This window comes from Panicum virgatum, chromosome 9N (assembly GCF_016808335.1).
Source record: "Panicum virgatum strain AP13 chromosome 9N, P.virgatum_v5, whole genome shotgun sequence".
In the NCBI taxonomy this organism is placed as follows: Eukaryota; Viridiplantae; Streptophyta; class Magnoliopsida; order Poales; family Poaceae; genus Panicum; species Panicum virgatum.
This window is the reverse complement of record NC_053153.1, coordinates 13,349,035-13,367,538: the sequence shown is the minus strand read 5'-3', so window position 1 is coordinate 13,367,538 and position 18,504 is coordinate 13,349,035. Positions and strand designations below refer to the sequence as shown.

General features: G+C 46.0%; 1 protein-coding gene and 1 non-coding gene across 2 annotated transcripts; one reads left to right on the top strand and one right to left on the bottom strand.

Annotated features, from left to right (window-relative positions):
- Positions 1–12,592: 12,592 nt before the first annotated feature.
- On the bottom strand, positions 12,593–12,691 carry LOC120693694. Its single transcript, XR_005683149.1, has one exon. It is a non-coding gene; the product is annotated as a small nucleolar RNA snoR126 (small nucleolar RNA).
- A 4,713-nt stretch (positions 12,692–17,404) lies between these two features.
- On the top strand, positions 17,405–17,935 carry LOC120688726. Its single transcript, XM_039971110.1, has one exon. The coding sequence runs from the start codon at positions 17,405–17,407 to the stop codon at positions 17,933–17,935; it is 531 nt and encodes a 176-aa protein (XP_039827044.1).
- The last annotated feature ends 569 nt before the right edge of the window (positions 17,936–18,504 follow it).

Here is an 18,504-nt window from a genome sequence, read left to right as displayed (position 1 = left end):
GAGCAAGTAGAAGCAGGTCTGAACCAAATCAAGTTTGAGCGCAAAATGAGCTGACTAGTGATAAATTTCTTCTTTATTTTGAAATTATCACTATAATTTATAAAACTTGGGCTATTAAAAAAATCTTTTACACATTTTAAAATTTTGAATACCCATCTTTCAAATCCTGAGCCCGCCCCTGTTGGTAGGCACCATTATGATCTCACCCTAAGGACCTTTTCTCTTATGTAGTAATGACGAATTCTATGTGTTCCTTGCATGAAAGATAGGATTTTCGGCCAAACGAATGGAAGATAGATTGTCACAGAAAATCCTTACTTGGTATTCTATTGGCTGGTGAAGATCCTCCATCAACTGCTTGAGCCAGGTGCTTTCTTGTGCTGCCATTGCGGCTGATCAATACTCTGCTTTGGTACCGGATAATACCACAGTTGGTTTTCCCTTACTGCACCATAATATAGCTCCAGATCCAAGACTGAAGAAGTATCCGTATTTGATCGTCATGTGCCACAATCTCCAGCATAGTCGGCATCACAGTATTCTATCACCTGGCAATCATTTGTCTTCTTGTATAGAATATCAAAATTGATGGTGACTTTAACATACCTGAGGATACGCCTGACTACATCAAGGTGAGGCTTCTTAGGATTGCTCATGTATCGACTAACCACTCCAACCACATATGAAATATCGGGCCGAGTTAATGTAAGATAGATGAGACTACCGACTAGTTGTCGAAACATACTCACATCCTCCAGATCCTTCCCTTTATCTTCTTGTAGCCTCACATTGGGATCCATAAGAGTAGAAATAGGTTTGCAGTCAAGCATTCCATACCTTTGTAGAAGGTCCTTGGCATATTTCTATTGGCCCAGAAATAGCCCTTCCTTTGTGCGCTCCACCTCAAGTCCAAGGAAATATTTCAACTCTCCAAGCTCCTTCATTTGAAATCGTACTGAGAGATTTTCTCTTGTCCTTTATATTTCCTCGGAGAAATTTCCAGTTATTATCAAGTCATCAACGTAGACTAGAACTATTACTAGTCTACTTTCCTTTTCCTTGACAAATAAGCTAGAATCTGATGGAGCGACTTTGAAACCACTTTGTACGAGAAACTCATTGATCTTCTCGTACCATGCTCGTGGAACTTTCTTTAATCCATATAGTACCTTCTTTAATTTGCAAACATACTCGGGGTGAATCTTGCTCTCAAAACCCCTTGGTTGCTCCATGTAGATATCCTTGTCAAGTTCGCCATGTAGAAAAGCATTCTTGACATCCATCTGCCACAACTTCCAAGACTTGCAAGCGGCCAACGCGAGCAAGACTCGAACAGTTGTGATTTTTGCCACTGGGCTAAATGTTTCCTCATAATCCAGCCCATACTGTTGAGAGAAACCCCGAGCCACAAGTCGAGCCTTATACCTTTCAACTGAGCCATCTGGACGAGTCTTTACTTTGCAGACCCATTTGCAAGATATAGGCTTTACTTCATTTGGCCTTGTACTAAATCCCATGTTTGATTACCATTTAGTGCCTTAATTTCTTCCTCCATTGCCTTACACCACTGAGGACTTTTTGATTCTTCTTCATATGAAGATGGCTCAACAAGTATAGGCTCATCAACAAAGGCAGCATTTGCATACCTTGGATTAGGTTTAATTTTCCTTATTGTCCTCCATAGTTCTTGAATAGACTTCTCAAACTCCATTTGTGGCAATTGAGCATCCTCCAGTGTCATATGATGTACACCGGTCTTTCATGGGCTCTTGGCTTTCATTGATGAACCCCCTTTACCTTCACTTGGAGTTTGTGCCTCCTCTTCGTCTTCCTGGATTTCTTTTGAAACCTCCTCCAATCCTTCAGAATTAGGTAACTCGACCTTTTCAGGTGACCACCAAGCAGAAGCTTCATCAAACACCACATTTCTTAAGGTGTGACACTATCTTGTGGTTGGATTGCAGCATCTCCAACCTTTTCGTGGATCATCATATCCGACGAAGATGCACCGAGTTGCCTTTTTCTCAAACTTGCTCCTTAGGTGATCAGGCACAAACACATAGCAGACACAACCAAATACTTTGAGATGGCTTACCACTGGCTTCACCTTCCATAGCAACTCATGAGGAGACTTGAACCCCAACTTTGGTTGAGGTAGCCTATTAATGATATAGGCTACCGTCCTCATATATTCAGACCAAAATCTTCCAGGCACATTCTTGGCATGGAGCATACTTCGGCAAGTTTCAACAAGGTGACAATTCTTGCGTTCTGCTACTCCATTCTGCTATGGAGTATTGGGGCATGTCAATTACCTTCTTATCTTGTGCTCCTTGAGATAGATAGTGAACTCATTTGATAGATATTCCCTTCCATTGTCAGTGCAGAGGCATATAATTTTCATATTGAGTTCACCTTCTATCTTCTCCTTGAACTCCTTAAACTTTGTGAAAGTTTTAGACTTCTCTTTTATAAAGTAAACCCAGACGTACCTTGAGAAATCATCAATAAAAGTCACCATGTACCTCATTCCTCCAATATATATTTGCTTGACTGGGCTGAAGACATCTGAGTGTATGAGCTCCAAAGGTGCTTTCGATTGATGCTCTGACTCCTTGTGTGGAAATTGATGAGCCTTGCCATATTGACAACTGGCACAAACTATGTCTGTCCGGATGCCAATTTGAGGAAGCCCTCCTCATTCCTCCAATATATATTTGCTTGACTGGGCTGAAGACATCTGAGTGTATGAGCTCCAAAGGTGCTTTCGATTGATGCTCTGACTCCTGGTGTGGAAATTGATGAGCCTTGCCATATTGACAACTGGCACAAACTATGTCTGTCCGGATGCCAATTTGAGGAAGCCCTTTCACCACTTGTTTCTACATCATCTCCTTCAATTTACTATAGCTAACATGTACAAGACGTGCATGCCACAGATCACCGGTCTCATATCTTCGAGTTTTGTCTACATAAGCAGATTCAGCTGAGAGGACATAGACCGATTGTCTCCGCCTTCCTTCCATGATGGGTGTGCCAATCACCTTTAATTTCCAGAAAATCTCCACACCTTCTGGCCCAAAGAGCACATATTTTCCTTCTTCTGTCAATTAAGGGACTGACAACAAATTTTTCTTCAAACCGGGAACATGATAAATGTTCTCAAGTTGGAGTTGCTGAGGACCATACATTGGAATGACTGCCTTCCCAACATGAGAAATAGATAATCTCGAGTTGTCTGCCATCAACACTACTCTCCTTCCCTTGTAGTCGGTCATATCCTCTAACTTCTTGTCATCATTGGTCATATGATTAGAGCATCCTGAGTCGATGATCCAATCCTCCTTATAATTGAGTATTGGCTCAGTTATCGCTGCAAAAGCAGATGCTTCCATATCCTCCTCCAACTCATCCTTTTCAGTTTCTTGAGAAAACCCAGCTTCAACATTCCACTCTTCTTCACTAATGTTTGCCTCCTCCTACTTTTTCTCCCGTGTGGTCGTGGCCATATTCCCTTCAAAGCGTCTCACTTTCCCTTCAAAACGCCTCCTTGGTAATCGACACTCTCGAGCAAACTGGCCTTGCTTACCACAATTGAAGCATCCATCATTCTTTCTTCTTGGGTGTTCTTGATGCTAGTCTTCTCGTCCATGGGTGATGCTTGCCACCATCTGACCACCTTGGCTTTGGCTTCCATTGACTCTGAGGTGGACCCTTCCACTTACTTCAAAAATAGCGCCTCCTCTTCTTCCTTCATAGTGATGTTGCTCATTTTATTGGCTAACTCCTCTTATTGCGGGTATAAACCCATGATATTCGGGTCTAAGGCCGTTGATGATAATTCTCCTCATACGAGACTCACCAACCTTCTCATCCAGTGCAAGCTCAGATATCTCTCGACAGATAGATTTTATTTTAGTGAAAAACTGACCAATAGTCATATTTGATTGAGAGATACCTGATAACTCCTTTTCCAAGAGTTGGAGGCGCGCTTCATTCTTCTTGGAGAATAATTTTTCTAGAGTCTCTCAGGCTTCTTTCGGGGTCTCCGCATCCCGAATGTGCTCCAGTAGGTCCTCCTCAATTGTTGTCTTCAACACGAACATAGCCTTGCCAGTTTTGATGCGCCATTTGCGCAAGGCTTCACCACCATCCATCTTTGAAAATTGTTGCCACTCTCCTTTGGTGGAGGCACTATTTTGGCACCTGCAACGACCTCCCATAAGTCTTGATCCTTTAGGTAGAACTCCATGCAGGTCTTTCAATAGCCATAGTTATGACTATTAAACTTCTTGATCCCACTGCTTGCGCTAGCAAAATCTGCCATGCTGAATGATGCCCGGTGTCAAGTAAGCTTCTTGGTTCCAGACTAATTAGCTTCACAGTCCCTGACTGTGCTTCGGTAGAGTCTCCCCTTAGCGCCTTGATGTAGCACCGAACACAGGAAGCACCCTGTGCTCACTGAAGCCTCCTCCAGACGTCCTCTAGACGGTCTCGGACCGTCAAGCTCTGATACCAATTGTTGGGAACCGAGGTGGCGCTAGTACACACTAAGCTGAGGAGCTACACCTAAGACACACACCTACTCACTCTAGAGTCGGGTAGTCTTTTCAATTTCTAGATACTTATTGTATAATGTCCTTTCAACGGCAAACCCGCTTTCTCGCTTCTGGGTGGCAGAGCCTACCAACAGATGAAGCCGGCTTCCGGGAGGTAGAGCCTTCCTACGATGAAGCACAGATCATTTGTGACCCCGGGTGGCAGAGTCAACCTACGATAAATCACAACTTATTCACTAAGTACTCAGAAACTGGAAGACTAACACTTACAAAACATTTGCTTTATTACAACACAATAGTATTACACAAGAGTACACAACACACCCTCTCTTTGTGGCTAACCTAGCACTCACACTTCTCACTACTTACTAGCACCACTCATCTACCATGCTCTTGGATTGAATGGAATGGCAAGGGAGGGGGGCTCTATTTATAGGGAAGGGGGAACCATGAGGTTGTGACAAGTGTCCCCCATTCTAGAAATTTCCTAGACATTACAACAGTGTCAAATTTATTTTATTATCAAATCTAGACTACTCCATGGTAAATATCTTACTCTTACATAGTGTAGAACATTGTAGAAGGTTGCCTTGCCTTCTTTCAACAGGCGTGTTATCCAGTGGTTCGTGATGACCTTAGGGCAACTCCAACCGAGCTCTCAAATTTGAACCCCTATTCCTCTATATGAGGATCTCTCATCCAGATTCTAACCCCCTACTTTTCTTCGCACTCCAACCGAACTCTCATATATCTCCTTGCATCTTATCTTCCTCTTTGTTTATTGATATAATGTAACCAACAACCTATGCATTATATAAACAAATGGTCTTTATTACCAACAATAATTTTCTTCATGACTATATTTCGTACTAATAATTTTTGAACGAACTGAATTATAACCATTAATCTTTTAATAATTTTGTTGATAGACTTTATTGACTGACTAAATCGGTCAATGGTCTTGATAGACTAAACCGGTGGTCAATTGACCGACTAAATTGGTCAGTGGCTATATTTCAAAATGGTATAATTCAAACGACTATATTCAAATGGCTATATTCCAACAACTATTTTTCAAATGGCTATATTTCAAATGGTCATATCCCAACAGCTATATTTGAAATCGAGTGTCTTTCATCTCTATATAAGCAGGCTCATTCACCTCATTCTGCCATGAGCCATTCACTTCATTGTTGCTCCCCCACCTGAAAATCAATAGACTCTCTCGCTTAGACTCATCGTCCTCGTCTGATCATGATGATGATGACCAACAAACTCATCCTTGGTGCACTACATCAAGCTCATACTCCATACCTGGCTATGCATACTCCACAGTGGGGGGCTCCGTACCTGGCCGTCAATATACTCATCGTGATAGAGAAGCTGGGCATTGGAGATTGTACAACGACTATTTCTCAGAAGCTCCAACATATGACGCTTCTATCTTTCGGTGCAGGTGTGTAAAATTGTCCTTTTTTCCTCGCCTTCTGCATGCAGCAATATGAAGCACAACATGTTTATTATTCTTGTTTCTTTGGCTCAGGTTTAGAATGGCTCGTCCTCTCTTTCTTCGCATAGCACATGCTGTAGCGGCGCAAGATAACTACTTTGTGCAAAAAAGAGACAGATGCTGAAGGCTTGGGTCATCATGTCTGCAGAAAATTTGTGCAGCATACATGATGATAAGTTATGGAGTACCAGCAGATTTTATGGACAAATATATTTGTATTAGTGAAAGTACTGTCATAGAGAGTCTTAGGAGGCTTGTTAGAGCTATTGTTCAAGTGTTTGGGGATGTGTACTTGAGATCTCCAAATGATCATGACACAGCTAGATTGCTTGCAACTGCAGAGCGTAGGGGTTTTCCTAGAATGCTTGGGTGCCTAGATTGTATGCATTGGGACTGGAGGAACTACCCTACAGCATGGAAAGGGCAGTATACGGGGCATGTGCATGAGCCTACAATTATTCTTGAAGCTGTTGCTTCTAAAGATCTTTGGATTTGGCATGCTTTCTTTGGATTACTAGGCTCTCACAATGATATCAATGTGCTCCATCGATCGCATCTGTTTGCAAGGCTTGCGGATGGGCAAGCTCCCAAAGTTGATTTTACCATCAACAACCATAATTACAACATGGGCTATTACCTTACAGATGGCATCTATCCTCAATGGGCAACTTTTGTGAAGACCATACAATCTCCTCTAGGCAATAAAACGAAATACTTTGCCAAGGCTCAAGAAGCAGTTAGAAAGGATGTTGAACGAGCCTTTGGTGTTTTGCGATCTCGTTCTGCCATTGTTTGTGGACCAGCTCGTTTCTGGGATAAGGATACACTCAGAAATTATGACAGTTTGTGTTATAATGCATAACATGATAATTGAAGATGAGCGCAATGAAGATGACAATGTTGACATCCACTACGAGGGGGTTGGCCACCTTGTTAGAACTACGTCACCGGAATAACACAACCGTACGCATGAGTTCCATGATTTCATTCAAGCTCATCGTGATATCAGAAATAGGGAAACACACAACCAACTTCAAGAAGATTTAATCGAGCATCTCTGGCAATGTCATGCAGACTTGTATTGATCAAGTACTTCGTAGTTAAAGTTATCTGCATTTTGAATTTATGTATTTCGTATCGTAGTGAATGTAATATATTTGTAATCCTAGGTCAACTACTCCTTAAATTCAGACATAAATACCATAAATTAACAGAAATTGTCCTCCTACGAAACCACAAATTGTTCGGACATAACAAGGTAAATAAAACAAATTGTTCATACATAACAGACAAGACCCATATTCTCAAATGTTGCTACTATCCAAACCTCGAGCAATGACCTTTTTTTGAAGATCAGTATAGAATATTTGTTGCAGCTCACTCATTGTACTTAGATCCATCTTCACTATTTTCTCATCATCTTGTCTTTGTTTCAACAACAATTCTTTTTCTTGTAGATCAAGGCGACTATTCTCTACTTGTTCCTTGATACTCCCTCCATACCCACAATTCTTTACGTTTAGGACATGATTGTGGTAACCAATGAGTCATTAATTAGGGGGTAATCTTCTATCTTTTTTCATGTTTGCCATTATTAAATACGGCTACGGGTACCCCTAGACATGAAAGAAACATAGTTGGACTAGTTGGGCGGGTGGGACTTGTGCCCACAGGGTAGGGTTTGAATCCCTTGGCCGTCGTCTTTTTTGTTAACACGATTTTGCATGGTCCTGTGTAGATTTTGCATGGCACTGTGCCTGTGCGGGGTGGGCGCGCGCGTCTCCTAGCGCTCTTTTTTTTTCAGTTTTCGCTCGTGCGGCGTATGTTTCCATTCCTATTTAACCAGTGCTCCTCCCTTTCCATTTTTTATTTCCATTGTTGCCGGCCGTGCTCCACTCTTTCCTTCTCCACTTCTTCACTTTCCATGTTCGTACTACAATGGCTAATCCATTCCATGTTCGTACCTTACCGTCGTCTGGTGCCTCCTCGACGTTGACGGAATCCGCGACCTCCAGGGCAGAGTCTGCAATGAGCTTGACGGAGGCCGGCACCATCTCGACAGAGTCTGTGACCTCCAGGATGGAGTCCGCGACCTCCAGGATGGAGTCCGTGATGAGCTCGACGGAGGCCTGCACCATCTCGACGGAGTCCGCGACCTCCAGGGTGGAGTCCGCGACAAGCTCGACGGAGGCCGGCACCATCTCGACGGAGTCCACGACCTCCAGGACAGAGTCCGCGACCTCCACGACAGAGTCCGCGACGATCTTGATGGAGTCCGCGACGACCTCGACGTCCGCGGAGACCGGCAGGACCTCCTCGGTGACAAACACTTCCTCGACGAACGTCTCATCCGAGTCTGCGATCACCTCCTCCGACCTGCGATCCATGGCGAACGACGAGTGTCTCATTATTTACGGTGGCGGCGAGCTCTAAGCGGAGAAGAAGAAAGGTGCGTGCTCGGGCGTCGCTGGAGGGCACTGTTGACGGCCATAATTTCACATTCTAGCCGTCAACTTCTTGGGAATAAAACGAGTTTTACACTATGTTCCATTCATATTTTGTTTATTTCTAACGAGTTCCACAAGTTTTGGATGAGTTTTGATTTCAGGAGCAGGTGTACCAAAAATGGACGAAAATGGGCAAAATCCAAGGCTGTGCGGCCTCTCATAGGCCGGCCTGCCTGGCACCCCCACACACACTGCCACGCCTTCGATCCAGGGGCAATGTGACATGAATACAATGCCCTGAGTCAAGGATTGGATGTCGGTTTTATCAGATGGACCGAAAGGCATTGGCATGAATCCAAGGACCCACAAATCAGCCCAAATTCAAGTGTACATCAGTGAACCACCACCCTGGACAAGTCACAATGCGTGGAGTGAAACGTCGGCGCAACGGAGGGCCAAGATGGGCTAGAGAGAGGCCGGGCGGCCTCCCTCAGGCCGACCGGCCTAGTACTTCAAGCGTTGAAGCCACGCAAGGAACACCGACCCCAGGAGGAGATCAGGAGCGTCCAGGAGAAGGTGGTGGCCAGATGATTACACCCCTAGGCCGGCCGGCCCCACCTAGAGGCCTCTGAAGCTGGGTTTTGGCATGGAAGTTAAGCTTAACCACCACAACTGCTTACCACTGACGCTAACTGCTTTACCGGCCAGGAACCGACCTTGGAAACTTATAAATAGAGACCCCATTCATCACTTGTAAACACACACCATTGGAGCTCTTCTCTCTTTACTTTACTTACTAGAGTAGGTTAGTAGCTTGAGAGTTAGAGTCGAGTCGAGCTTGCTCGGGATTTCGGAGTCGTCGGAAGTCTGGTATAGCTCTTGTATCTTTCTTTTGACTTTATAAATATAAGTCGGAAGTCTGGCGTGGAAGTCTGAGTCTATTTTACTTTCCGTTGTCTTTTGTCTTCTCGAGTCTGAGTGTTCAGCTCGAGCGCGGAAGTTTACCTTTAGCTTAGGCTAAGTTATCTCTCTAGTAATCGGGATCTTATCTTACGGGTTTTCTCGCCCGGACTAGAGTATCTCTAGTTAGCGCTCTAGGTTGAGGGGGATTTCTCTCGAATGCCTCGAGAAAAATCCTAACACCGAGTGCAGACATGGTGTCTGACCTTAGTGTTAGCTAGAAAGTGTGTTCCACCCCACGGAACCGTTGTGGTAGGCGGCAGGTGGTGACAGTCCTATCCGTCCCTTGTAGTCCACCACGTTCAGGTGTTTTCATAGCAGTAGTGCAGGTTGCTGTTGGACTCCCCTCTCATCCCTTTCTGAAGTCCTTCCTCTTCCAGCCGCCGAAGTAAACTCTGCTTTCCCGAAGACTAGTTAGGTGTTTAGTCTGATCTAGAGAGGCTAGCTCGATAGTTCAGAGGTGTATCAGGTGTCTTATCTCGCTCGTTGTCCTCCCAGCTGCTACCTCTCTAAGGAGTTGAACCTCCATGTATCACTCGGTCATCGACTGGCCATTTATCTTACCTATCTATCTGACTTAACCCGTCTAGTTAGTCGGTTGATTAAGCTAGTACGGTTATTACTTGATTTACGATACTCTTTACCATAGTGTTTCCCTGATAAAAATACGATGCCCTGGAATACCCTAAGGTGAAGTGCTACAGCGATGATTCTGTGCGCTTGCAAAATATCTATTCTTTTGGGCATAAGAAACACCAATAGGCACGCGGGGCGGGCGAGTTACGAGGGGCACGCGCGTGTTGAATGCGGCGGCAGTGCAACAGATGGGCGCGCAAGCGCAACGAACGGACGCAGGGCTGGCGGGGTATTCCGGTCAAGTTGATGCTGCGGAGAGCCAGGACGTCAAGAATTGTGAGTACGAAGGGAGTATCAAGTTTTCTAGCCTGTACATGTTGCTTCATTTCAATCCTTCTAGTTTTTAGAGCAAGTCTCACGTCATTGCACTCTTTTTTTCTAAGCTCTTTTAACTCAACAGACTTTTCTCGCTTAGACCAACTATATCCTACTACTTCCATATAAAGAGTTTCACCCTGAACTATAGGATTTTTACCTCACCTTTCTTTCTCCTTCTTCTGACCATCTGGCCTCCCTTTCCTTGGTGAAGTGTGACTTGGACCATCCTCTTCATCAATATGCCGACTTTCATGTGTTCCAGGAGTAGCCAACCTTGGACTAGCTGTTGAAGATGTCTTCTGTTTCTTGTTGTTGCTGTTAACAGGGAGGTCCTTCCACTTCTGGGCATGCTGCAGCAGGTTCCAACAATGTAATAACCCAAATGACCTATTATCTGGGTCTGCATCCTTGTACAGCACACATGCTTGTTGAATCTACACAAATACCATTGTGTTAGTAACCATAAACACAACATGCATATACATTTCAAAACAAGACAAAGGAAAAGACTTTATACCCTGTCTTGCTCTGCGACACCGCTTTGATTTGAACGGAGTACTTGACTGTACCATGAACAAAATTTGCTAACACTTGCTTGAATGATACCCCCAACGTTGTGAGCGAGAACTGATATTACAATCAGATTCGAAAGTCTTGTACTTGTGGTAGTATTCATGAATTCGCTGCCAATGAGTATTGCGATTTTGATCAACAGATTCAACGGGATCCATGCTTACTTCTAGCCATGCCGACGCCATCAAAATATCCTCCTGCTCGCTGAAATTCCTTGTTGTCTTCTTGTTCTTGTTTCCTGACTTTAAGAGGGGAGAAACCTCTGTAGTTTTAGGTGCCTTTGTATTTGCTTGTTCATCGAGCATTGCTCCAAAATTGATCGCATCAGCATTGAGCTCACTGCTTCCAATATTGCTCTCCACCAAATTCACCCAGCTCTGCATTTCTACCTCCTCCAATGAAATATTGGCATGTTGATTGACAGTAAGTCGGTCAATTCCTTGACAGACTAAATCAGTTGGTTCACAGACTAAATCGGTCAATGGATCCTAAATCGTTGATTGACAGACTAAATCGGTCCATGGATAGACAGCCCAAATCAGCCTAAATCAATGAATGGATTGACAGCAAGAGCAAGCAAGCAGAGCAGAGCAGCAGCAAGCAGATATACCCCAAGAGCGCGGCCTCGACACACCCACGGAGGGAGCTGCCAATCGGGCGCATGTGCTGGGCTCCCCAGCCTCCTCGTGCAGGGCCTCGGGGGTAGGGCGACACCGGCCACGTCTGGCACGGCTACGAGGCGGGGCGTCGCCAATGCCCGCAGCCGCGGGACGGGCTGCCGTCGGGCCGCCGCTGGATCTGCAGGAGGTAGTCAAGTAGGTTTTCCCTTCCTTCCTGAAAAATCTATGGCTGCCGGAGATGAAATGAAAATCGAAATACCTAGGTGGAAAAAGCTCTGTGTGCAGTGCGGGAAAGCTCTGTGGAGGCATGGGAGGACCGGCCGTTGGCGCCGTCGCCGGATGAGACCTCGGTAGAGGAGCTCCTACAAGTGAGAGTTGGATGGGGAAATGAGGTCTCCTCATCCGTCGGGGCCGACATGAGAGTCCAGTTGGAGAGCGTTTTTTGCGTTTTAGCCCTCATAAATGAGGTAGGGATCCATTTAAGAGCTCAATTGGAGTTGCCTTAAGAAACAAGCATCCACTAGCATCATTTGACCATAAGTGAACCAGGAAAACATAATTGGCCCTTGTTTAGTTGCATCCAAAATTCCAAAATTTTACAAGATTCCCCATCACATCGAATCTTTGAACACATCAAACGTATATGGATCGACAAACGTATGTTTTTGTCATCCCAGCCACGCAAGAACAACCAAAGACACCACCCAGGAATCCAAGCTGACACACAGAAAAGGAAGACGATATCTGTTTCCTTGCCATTTAGACAGTCAGTTAGAAATACAAGGCTATATCACCCATCCCCATCCAATGAACAAACTCGAATACAGAAGTAGGAAATCCTCGGGCGAGCGCACAGAACACAAAAATCAGATATCAAATTGCCTCTGCCAACTGACCAGGAATAAAGATAAGCGATATCCCCAAAAAAACAATAGGAACAGGTTGAGAAAAAATGGACGCTGCACTGCATCGGCTCAGACACGCACAAATAAGGTTATCACGATTTGGTCCTTAATATGGTATATTAAGAATCCGAATCAACAAAATATCCTTTTGTCGTCACAGCCTCGCAGCAGCAACCGCAGAAGCACACCACCAAATCCCAAATAACATTGAGGGAAAAAAATTGCATGTTCGAGGGTGCGTAACCAGAAGCCCATTGTTTGGTCGGGCTGCGGCTATTAGAACCCCAAATTAATCTGGGAGCGGTTCGGGGAAGAACGCCATGGCTATCGAATCTGGAAGGCACAGCTCGTGGAAACGACCAAGCTCCCATGAATAAATCGGCGACCAAATAATTAGGCGAAGCAACTTGGAAACACGATCTATTACACGACGCACTGAGCTCAAACTCCCAGTAATCTGTAGAGATGACGGCCGAGCTCAAAATCCCAGCAAGGTGGAGGGCGTTGGGCGAGATTTAGCCGCCGACATGCGCGTTGTGGAGTGGATTTAAGCGAGGGATTTGGGGATCTAGGGATTGCATTTTGCAACGGCCACAGGACCCGGATGCCATCCAGAAGCTTCTGAAACTTGAACCTAACTGTGTTCCCATTTTCTGGGCCTTTTGAACTTGAACTTGGGCCGTCAACACATCCGGCCCAAAGCTTGACGATTCCTGCGAGTCAAATATGCCGAATTTTCGACATAATCTCAATATTTTGGAAGGTTTTGGCTAGGGGTGGAATCGAGCCGAGCCTCGACTTTTTTCGAGTTTTCTTCGAAATCAATATATTCGTATTTATTATAGTCTCCCGCGTTGTTTGATATGCAACTTCAAATCGAGCATAACGAGCCGAGCCGAGCCGAGCCTGCCAAAATTGACTTTTGTTCCAAATCAACTAATCTTTATTTTAAAAAAAAGAACGAACGTAATCGGAGCAATTTTGAAACGAGACACCGAGCCAGCTTAACAAGCTTTTTTTCCAGCCCTAGTTTTGGCTATGTACGCAGGTGTGCATCTACGAGGCCTCAAATATGCCATGGACAGGATGAGTATCTGACGTGCCGCGTGCGCGCAGGCAGCGAGAAGCTTCAGATTCTGTCGAACTTATCGGGCAGCTGGGTGCTCGGATCAGTATCAGCCCAAATGTTTGCCATGATCATGAAACTATGAAAGAAACAGACGCTGCAAAAAAAAAACATATCCAAATTGCCAGACACCAGAAAAGCAGAGTCTTTAAAAACCGAAGAATACTATAAACTGAATAAACTCCATGGACAATCCAAAGCACGTGCAGCTGGTAATTATCATATTGCCACTCTCCAGGAGAGAAGTGGCCACCAACACAGAGCATCCGCAGTAGAAAAAGACTACCAACTTCATAGATCAGATAATTGCGCAATTCAATCAATCCCATAGACACAAGTGACAGCGTGAGGAGAAACGGCATAGCTAGATCTTAACCACGGTGCTCGAAGCAAAGATCTGGGAACAAAGACGCATCAAGATAAGCCACAAGTGCCCAGAACATTCACAGCATCTGGTGAAGAAACACGTGAGGAGACGCGAAAGCGAGGAACGCATGTGCGAGGCGCGTATAACCCAAGCAGCCCACCTCATCACCGGACGCAGGCTATGTAAACCTCGGATCGGATTGATCTGGGAGCGTCGGGGCACGTGAGCCGCGGCCGTCGAATCTGGAAACCCCCATGGCTCGTGGATGTGACCGAACTCCCCTTCAATTAATCATCACCCCAAAATAAACAAAAAAGAAAGGAGACGGAACGATCGAGAAAACGCGAGAAAAATACTTGGAGCGAAACAAAATTGCAGGTACATTTCAGGATCGGAATTGGGCAGAGGGATGTAGAGGGATCTGCGGGGATCTGCCAATTTCGGAACCGATTCGAGGAGGCAGCAGAGATCGCATGCGGATCTGGGTGGGGGATTCGGCTGGGTCCTGCCTGCCTGCCTGTGTTATATAGCCGTCCAGCTGGCAGCTCGAGGAAGAATGGGACCGTCGTGACGTCATGCCATCTCCCCTATCAACAGATTGTTTCTGATGCACTATGGGCTTTAAACGGGCCTACAAGGCCTCTGCCCTTCATTCGATTATTTCTGCGCGGCTCAAGAGGACCCTAGCCCGCTTAGCAACGGGACCTTGTCTGTCAAATTCATGCGAAGCCCATATGATAAGCAAGCGTCTGACGAACAATCACACGGAACAGGCGTTTGTTGAAGCCCCCTCAAGATTGAAATGTTTTAAAATTTGCTTTAAAAGTATTGAAAGAAGGACGCATGTCGATCAGTACCCTTGACCTTGATTGAGAGCGACCTGGACTAAAAGGCAGCAACCTGCAATGCTGTTCTTCTCATGTTAGGAACATGTCATACGTGAGGTGGTGGCAACAAAAACTTGCGTGGGGAAACTGCTGCCATTTCCAAGCAATATAATAATAATAATAATAATAATAATAATAATAATAATAATAATAATAATAATAAAAATAATAAAAATAAAATGATGGACTGCTACAAATAAAACCCACGGCTTTAAAATTGCCCAAAAATTATTGGAATGCTCGTGTCCAACGAACATGGCTTATCTGAAACATGCCTTTCTTCTCATGCTACGAACACGCCATCCTTGCAGCGATGGTAAATGAAACCTACGTGGGCAAACCGTCTTCGAATGTGCACTTGTGGCAACCAGATTGAAAAGAAAAATCCACATTAACCTGCACAAGTTTCGTCAGCTGAGGAGTCACTCTGACGAGCAAAGTAAGCAGAATTCCAGCCTGGAGATTTTCTCCAACGAGCAGGCAACGTGCACAATGGCTCGTAAAAGTTCTTTGAATTGTTTGCCAGATTAGATATCTTTGAGTGAGATTAGTTTGTTTGACAATATTTCCAGGCAACGTGCGACCTTAATTTCGTTACTTGCAACCAGCACACCTTGACAGTCACTTTCAGCAAAACCTTGCCGTGCGACCTGAGATTAGTTCCCAGAAAGCTTTCTGTTATGAGCATCGCCTTTAAGATCTCAATCCATTGGCGACCTGGCTTGAAATTTCTCTTGGACGCTCTTGACCCTCCTGTTTGATAAATGATAACTAATTGTTGTTGGTGCATCATGGATACAATTTTTTTTTCGAAAGACCCAGGACATATTCCTGGCTTTAATTAATAAGAAGGAGAGAGTTACAGGCGCCAGTGGTGCCAAGTTTTCCCTGAGTCAGAAACTCAGGTTGAGGCATCGGAATAGTCTCACAACAAGAGGAATTAATGAAGTTACATTGATTACTCGCTAAAACTTGTTCCTACCAGAATTGCCAAGTGTTTGGCCCCCGCCGAGGCCTAAAGTCTAGCCGTTTCTTTGATTTCTTGAATGACCATGGTCGCAGTCTTTGGCGCATCATTGAAAACTCTTCGGTTGCGCTCGCACCATATAGACCACGCCACCAGGATTGCAAGTGATCGGCCCCCTTTTGCCTCCGGGCTTGTGGAGCTTCCAACCAAGTCAAAGAACCAAGAGGAAAGATCAACTGCCGTTGTCCAAGAAGCTGGGTTGAGACCAGGACTGTGGCTCGTGGATACAAATTGTCCGGCCGAGCATGGGGTCAGAGCAAGTCGCATGCGCGCGAACTGCGATTAAATTGCGCGTTGCTGCCGCTTTCAGCTCGGCCTGCGGTGACGGTGGTCCATCACTCGAGTCATTGGCTATGTACGTTCGTCTCTACATCCATCCAGACTCGGCTTCGTTTAGTTGCCAATGTAAAGTTTTTGAAATCAAAACTTTGCATATTTAAAATATTAAACATAGACTAATCATAAAATTAATTACAGAACTTGTTCGTAAACTACGAGACAAATTTATTAAAACTAAATAATCTATCATGTGTACTAGTCATTACTGTAGCAATTTAGTGTCTATTTGTCTCAGAACTTATAAGTAAACTATTCAGTTCGTTTTTTATTTCGTCTAGATTTAATACTTCATTCATGTAATATTTCTTTTTAATGTGATAATTTTGAAATTTTGAATTTGCAACTAAACAAAGCCATGGAAGTTTTGTAATATTCCTTTTTGATGTAATTTGATCGTCCAGATTTATTATTATTGCCTGCCGAATTTCTCCATGTAGCCATGGAAGTCGCGGCCCTAGCGTTCTGACCCTAGCGGTGTAACCTAGCGTCCAGGTCATGAGCATCAGAAGCTCCATTCTCAGGCGGCAGACAAGAGAAAGGTCCCCGGCGGCGGTGAGCCCCGTGACACGCGGACGTGGTACCCCCGAACAGTTCATGAAGCAACGCGACATCCAAGTACTGTATGGAACGCAGGAAGATCCGTGCAGCCGCGTACCGGCAGAGCCGTTGCACGGGCGGATGCTGCAAGCAAGCGGCGTGCCTGCCGACCGCCGATCGGCGCGATCTGTTAACCCCTGACCTCACAACCGACGCGAGCTTCTGCTCGAGGCGGCCGCACCGCCACCATGCGGCCCCCGATCAGATCAGCGAATCGTCGCTTGCAGGAAAGCGACGGGTACCGGCCGGTCAAGCCACCACTTCTGAACCCCACCACCATCACCGGGCCAAGGCTTGCCCACCCTGGCAGCCTGCTTGGCCGCTTCTGCTTGTGACCTTCTCCTGCTGCGGGAGGCTATAAAGCTCCAAGAAACCCGCCGCATCTCTCACGGCTCGCGCAGCGGCGCAGGTAACGGCACGGCGTTTCAACATAGCAGAGAGGATCACCTCGAGGCTCGCGTCCGCTCTGCGCTCCCTTGCTGACGTGTGTGAGCTAGCTGGGTCGATCTCGAGGAGTTCCCGACACCCACGGCATGAAGCCCGGAGCCGGATGTGTGGCGGCGAGCAGGTCCGGCTGCGGCACAGTGGCCTTCTCGTGGGAGCAGGAGCCGGGGGTGTCCAAGCAGAAGCAGGGCCCGGCAGAAGCCATGGAGCCCACCGCCGGGGCGCCCCGCGCGGACGCTGCCAGCAGGGCGACGCCGGCGCCCGCCAAGAAGGCGCCTCCGCCTCCTGCGCACCGGCACCGGCTGCGCGTGCCGCCACCTCCAGGAGGGCCGGGCGCGCCGGCCGTCTCGCCGCCGCCCGGGAAGAGCGGCGGCGGGTCGAGGAGCCGCCGCGTCAGGCCGCGGGACGACCCGTTCCTCGCAGCCTACCTGGCGTGCACGGACAACGACGGCAGCAGCAGCAGGGGGACCCGGAAGCTGCTTGGCTGGGCAGGGCTTGGGCTCGGTCTCGGACTCGGCCTGCGTGGGTTCGGGCTCTCTTGCAAGAACTCGTGCGGGGCGGAGTGCGTCGTGACACTGGCTAGAATCTTAGAACCCGATGAGGATTTGAATCTTGGCTGATTTTTTTCCTTCTCCCAGTTCTGCGTTTCAATCATCATGTGTTTCAAACAAGTCATAAACACTAGTAAGAGTGGAAATGTTGAAATTAAATAGCATTTGGCGCAGTGAAATTGTAAACTAAGATGCCTTTATTAGACTTCTAGAAATACAAATGTGTTATCTTCTTGAAAGAGGCTCCCTTGTAACCGTAGGAGATCATATGGTTTTGTTAGCGTCGGATTTTGATTAAACAAACGGACCATGAAATGCTTGGGGTTCAGGAACAAATCCTAATAAATCATGTCCAAGGTTTTATGACGCTACTGCCATAAAACGCGCGGTTTTTTTAAAATTTGCTCAAAATGCGCACGTGCATGTCCAACACTGCCCTGAAAGTGAGAGTGACCTGGATGAAAAGGCAACCAGCTACCGTTCTCCTAAACAGTGTTAGGAACACATCATCCGTGAAGTGTGGACAGGTGGTGCCGACGGAAATTATATTAACCTACGTGGGCAAACCGTAGTTTGGATGTACGTTTGTGGTAATGACCAAATTGACGAAGTTCTCCATTCCGGTGTCGATAATCGAT

What these genes read in the sequence shown, in the direction of transcription:
- LOC120688726 (XM_039971110.1), top strand. Translation starts at nt 17,405, where the DNA reads ATGAAGCCCGGAGCCGGATGTGTGGCGGCGAGCAGGTCCGGCTGCGGC.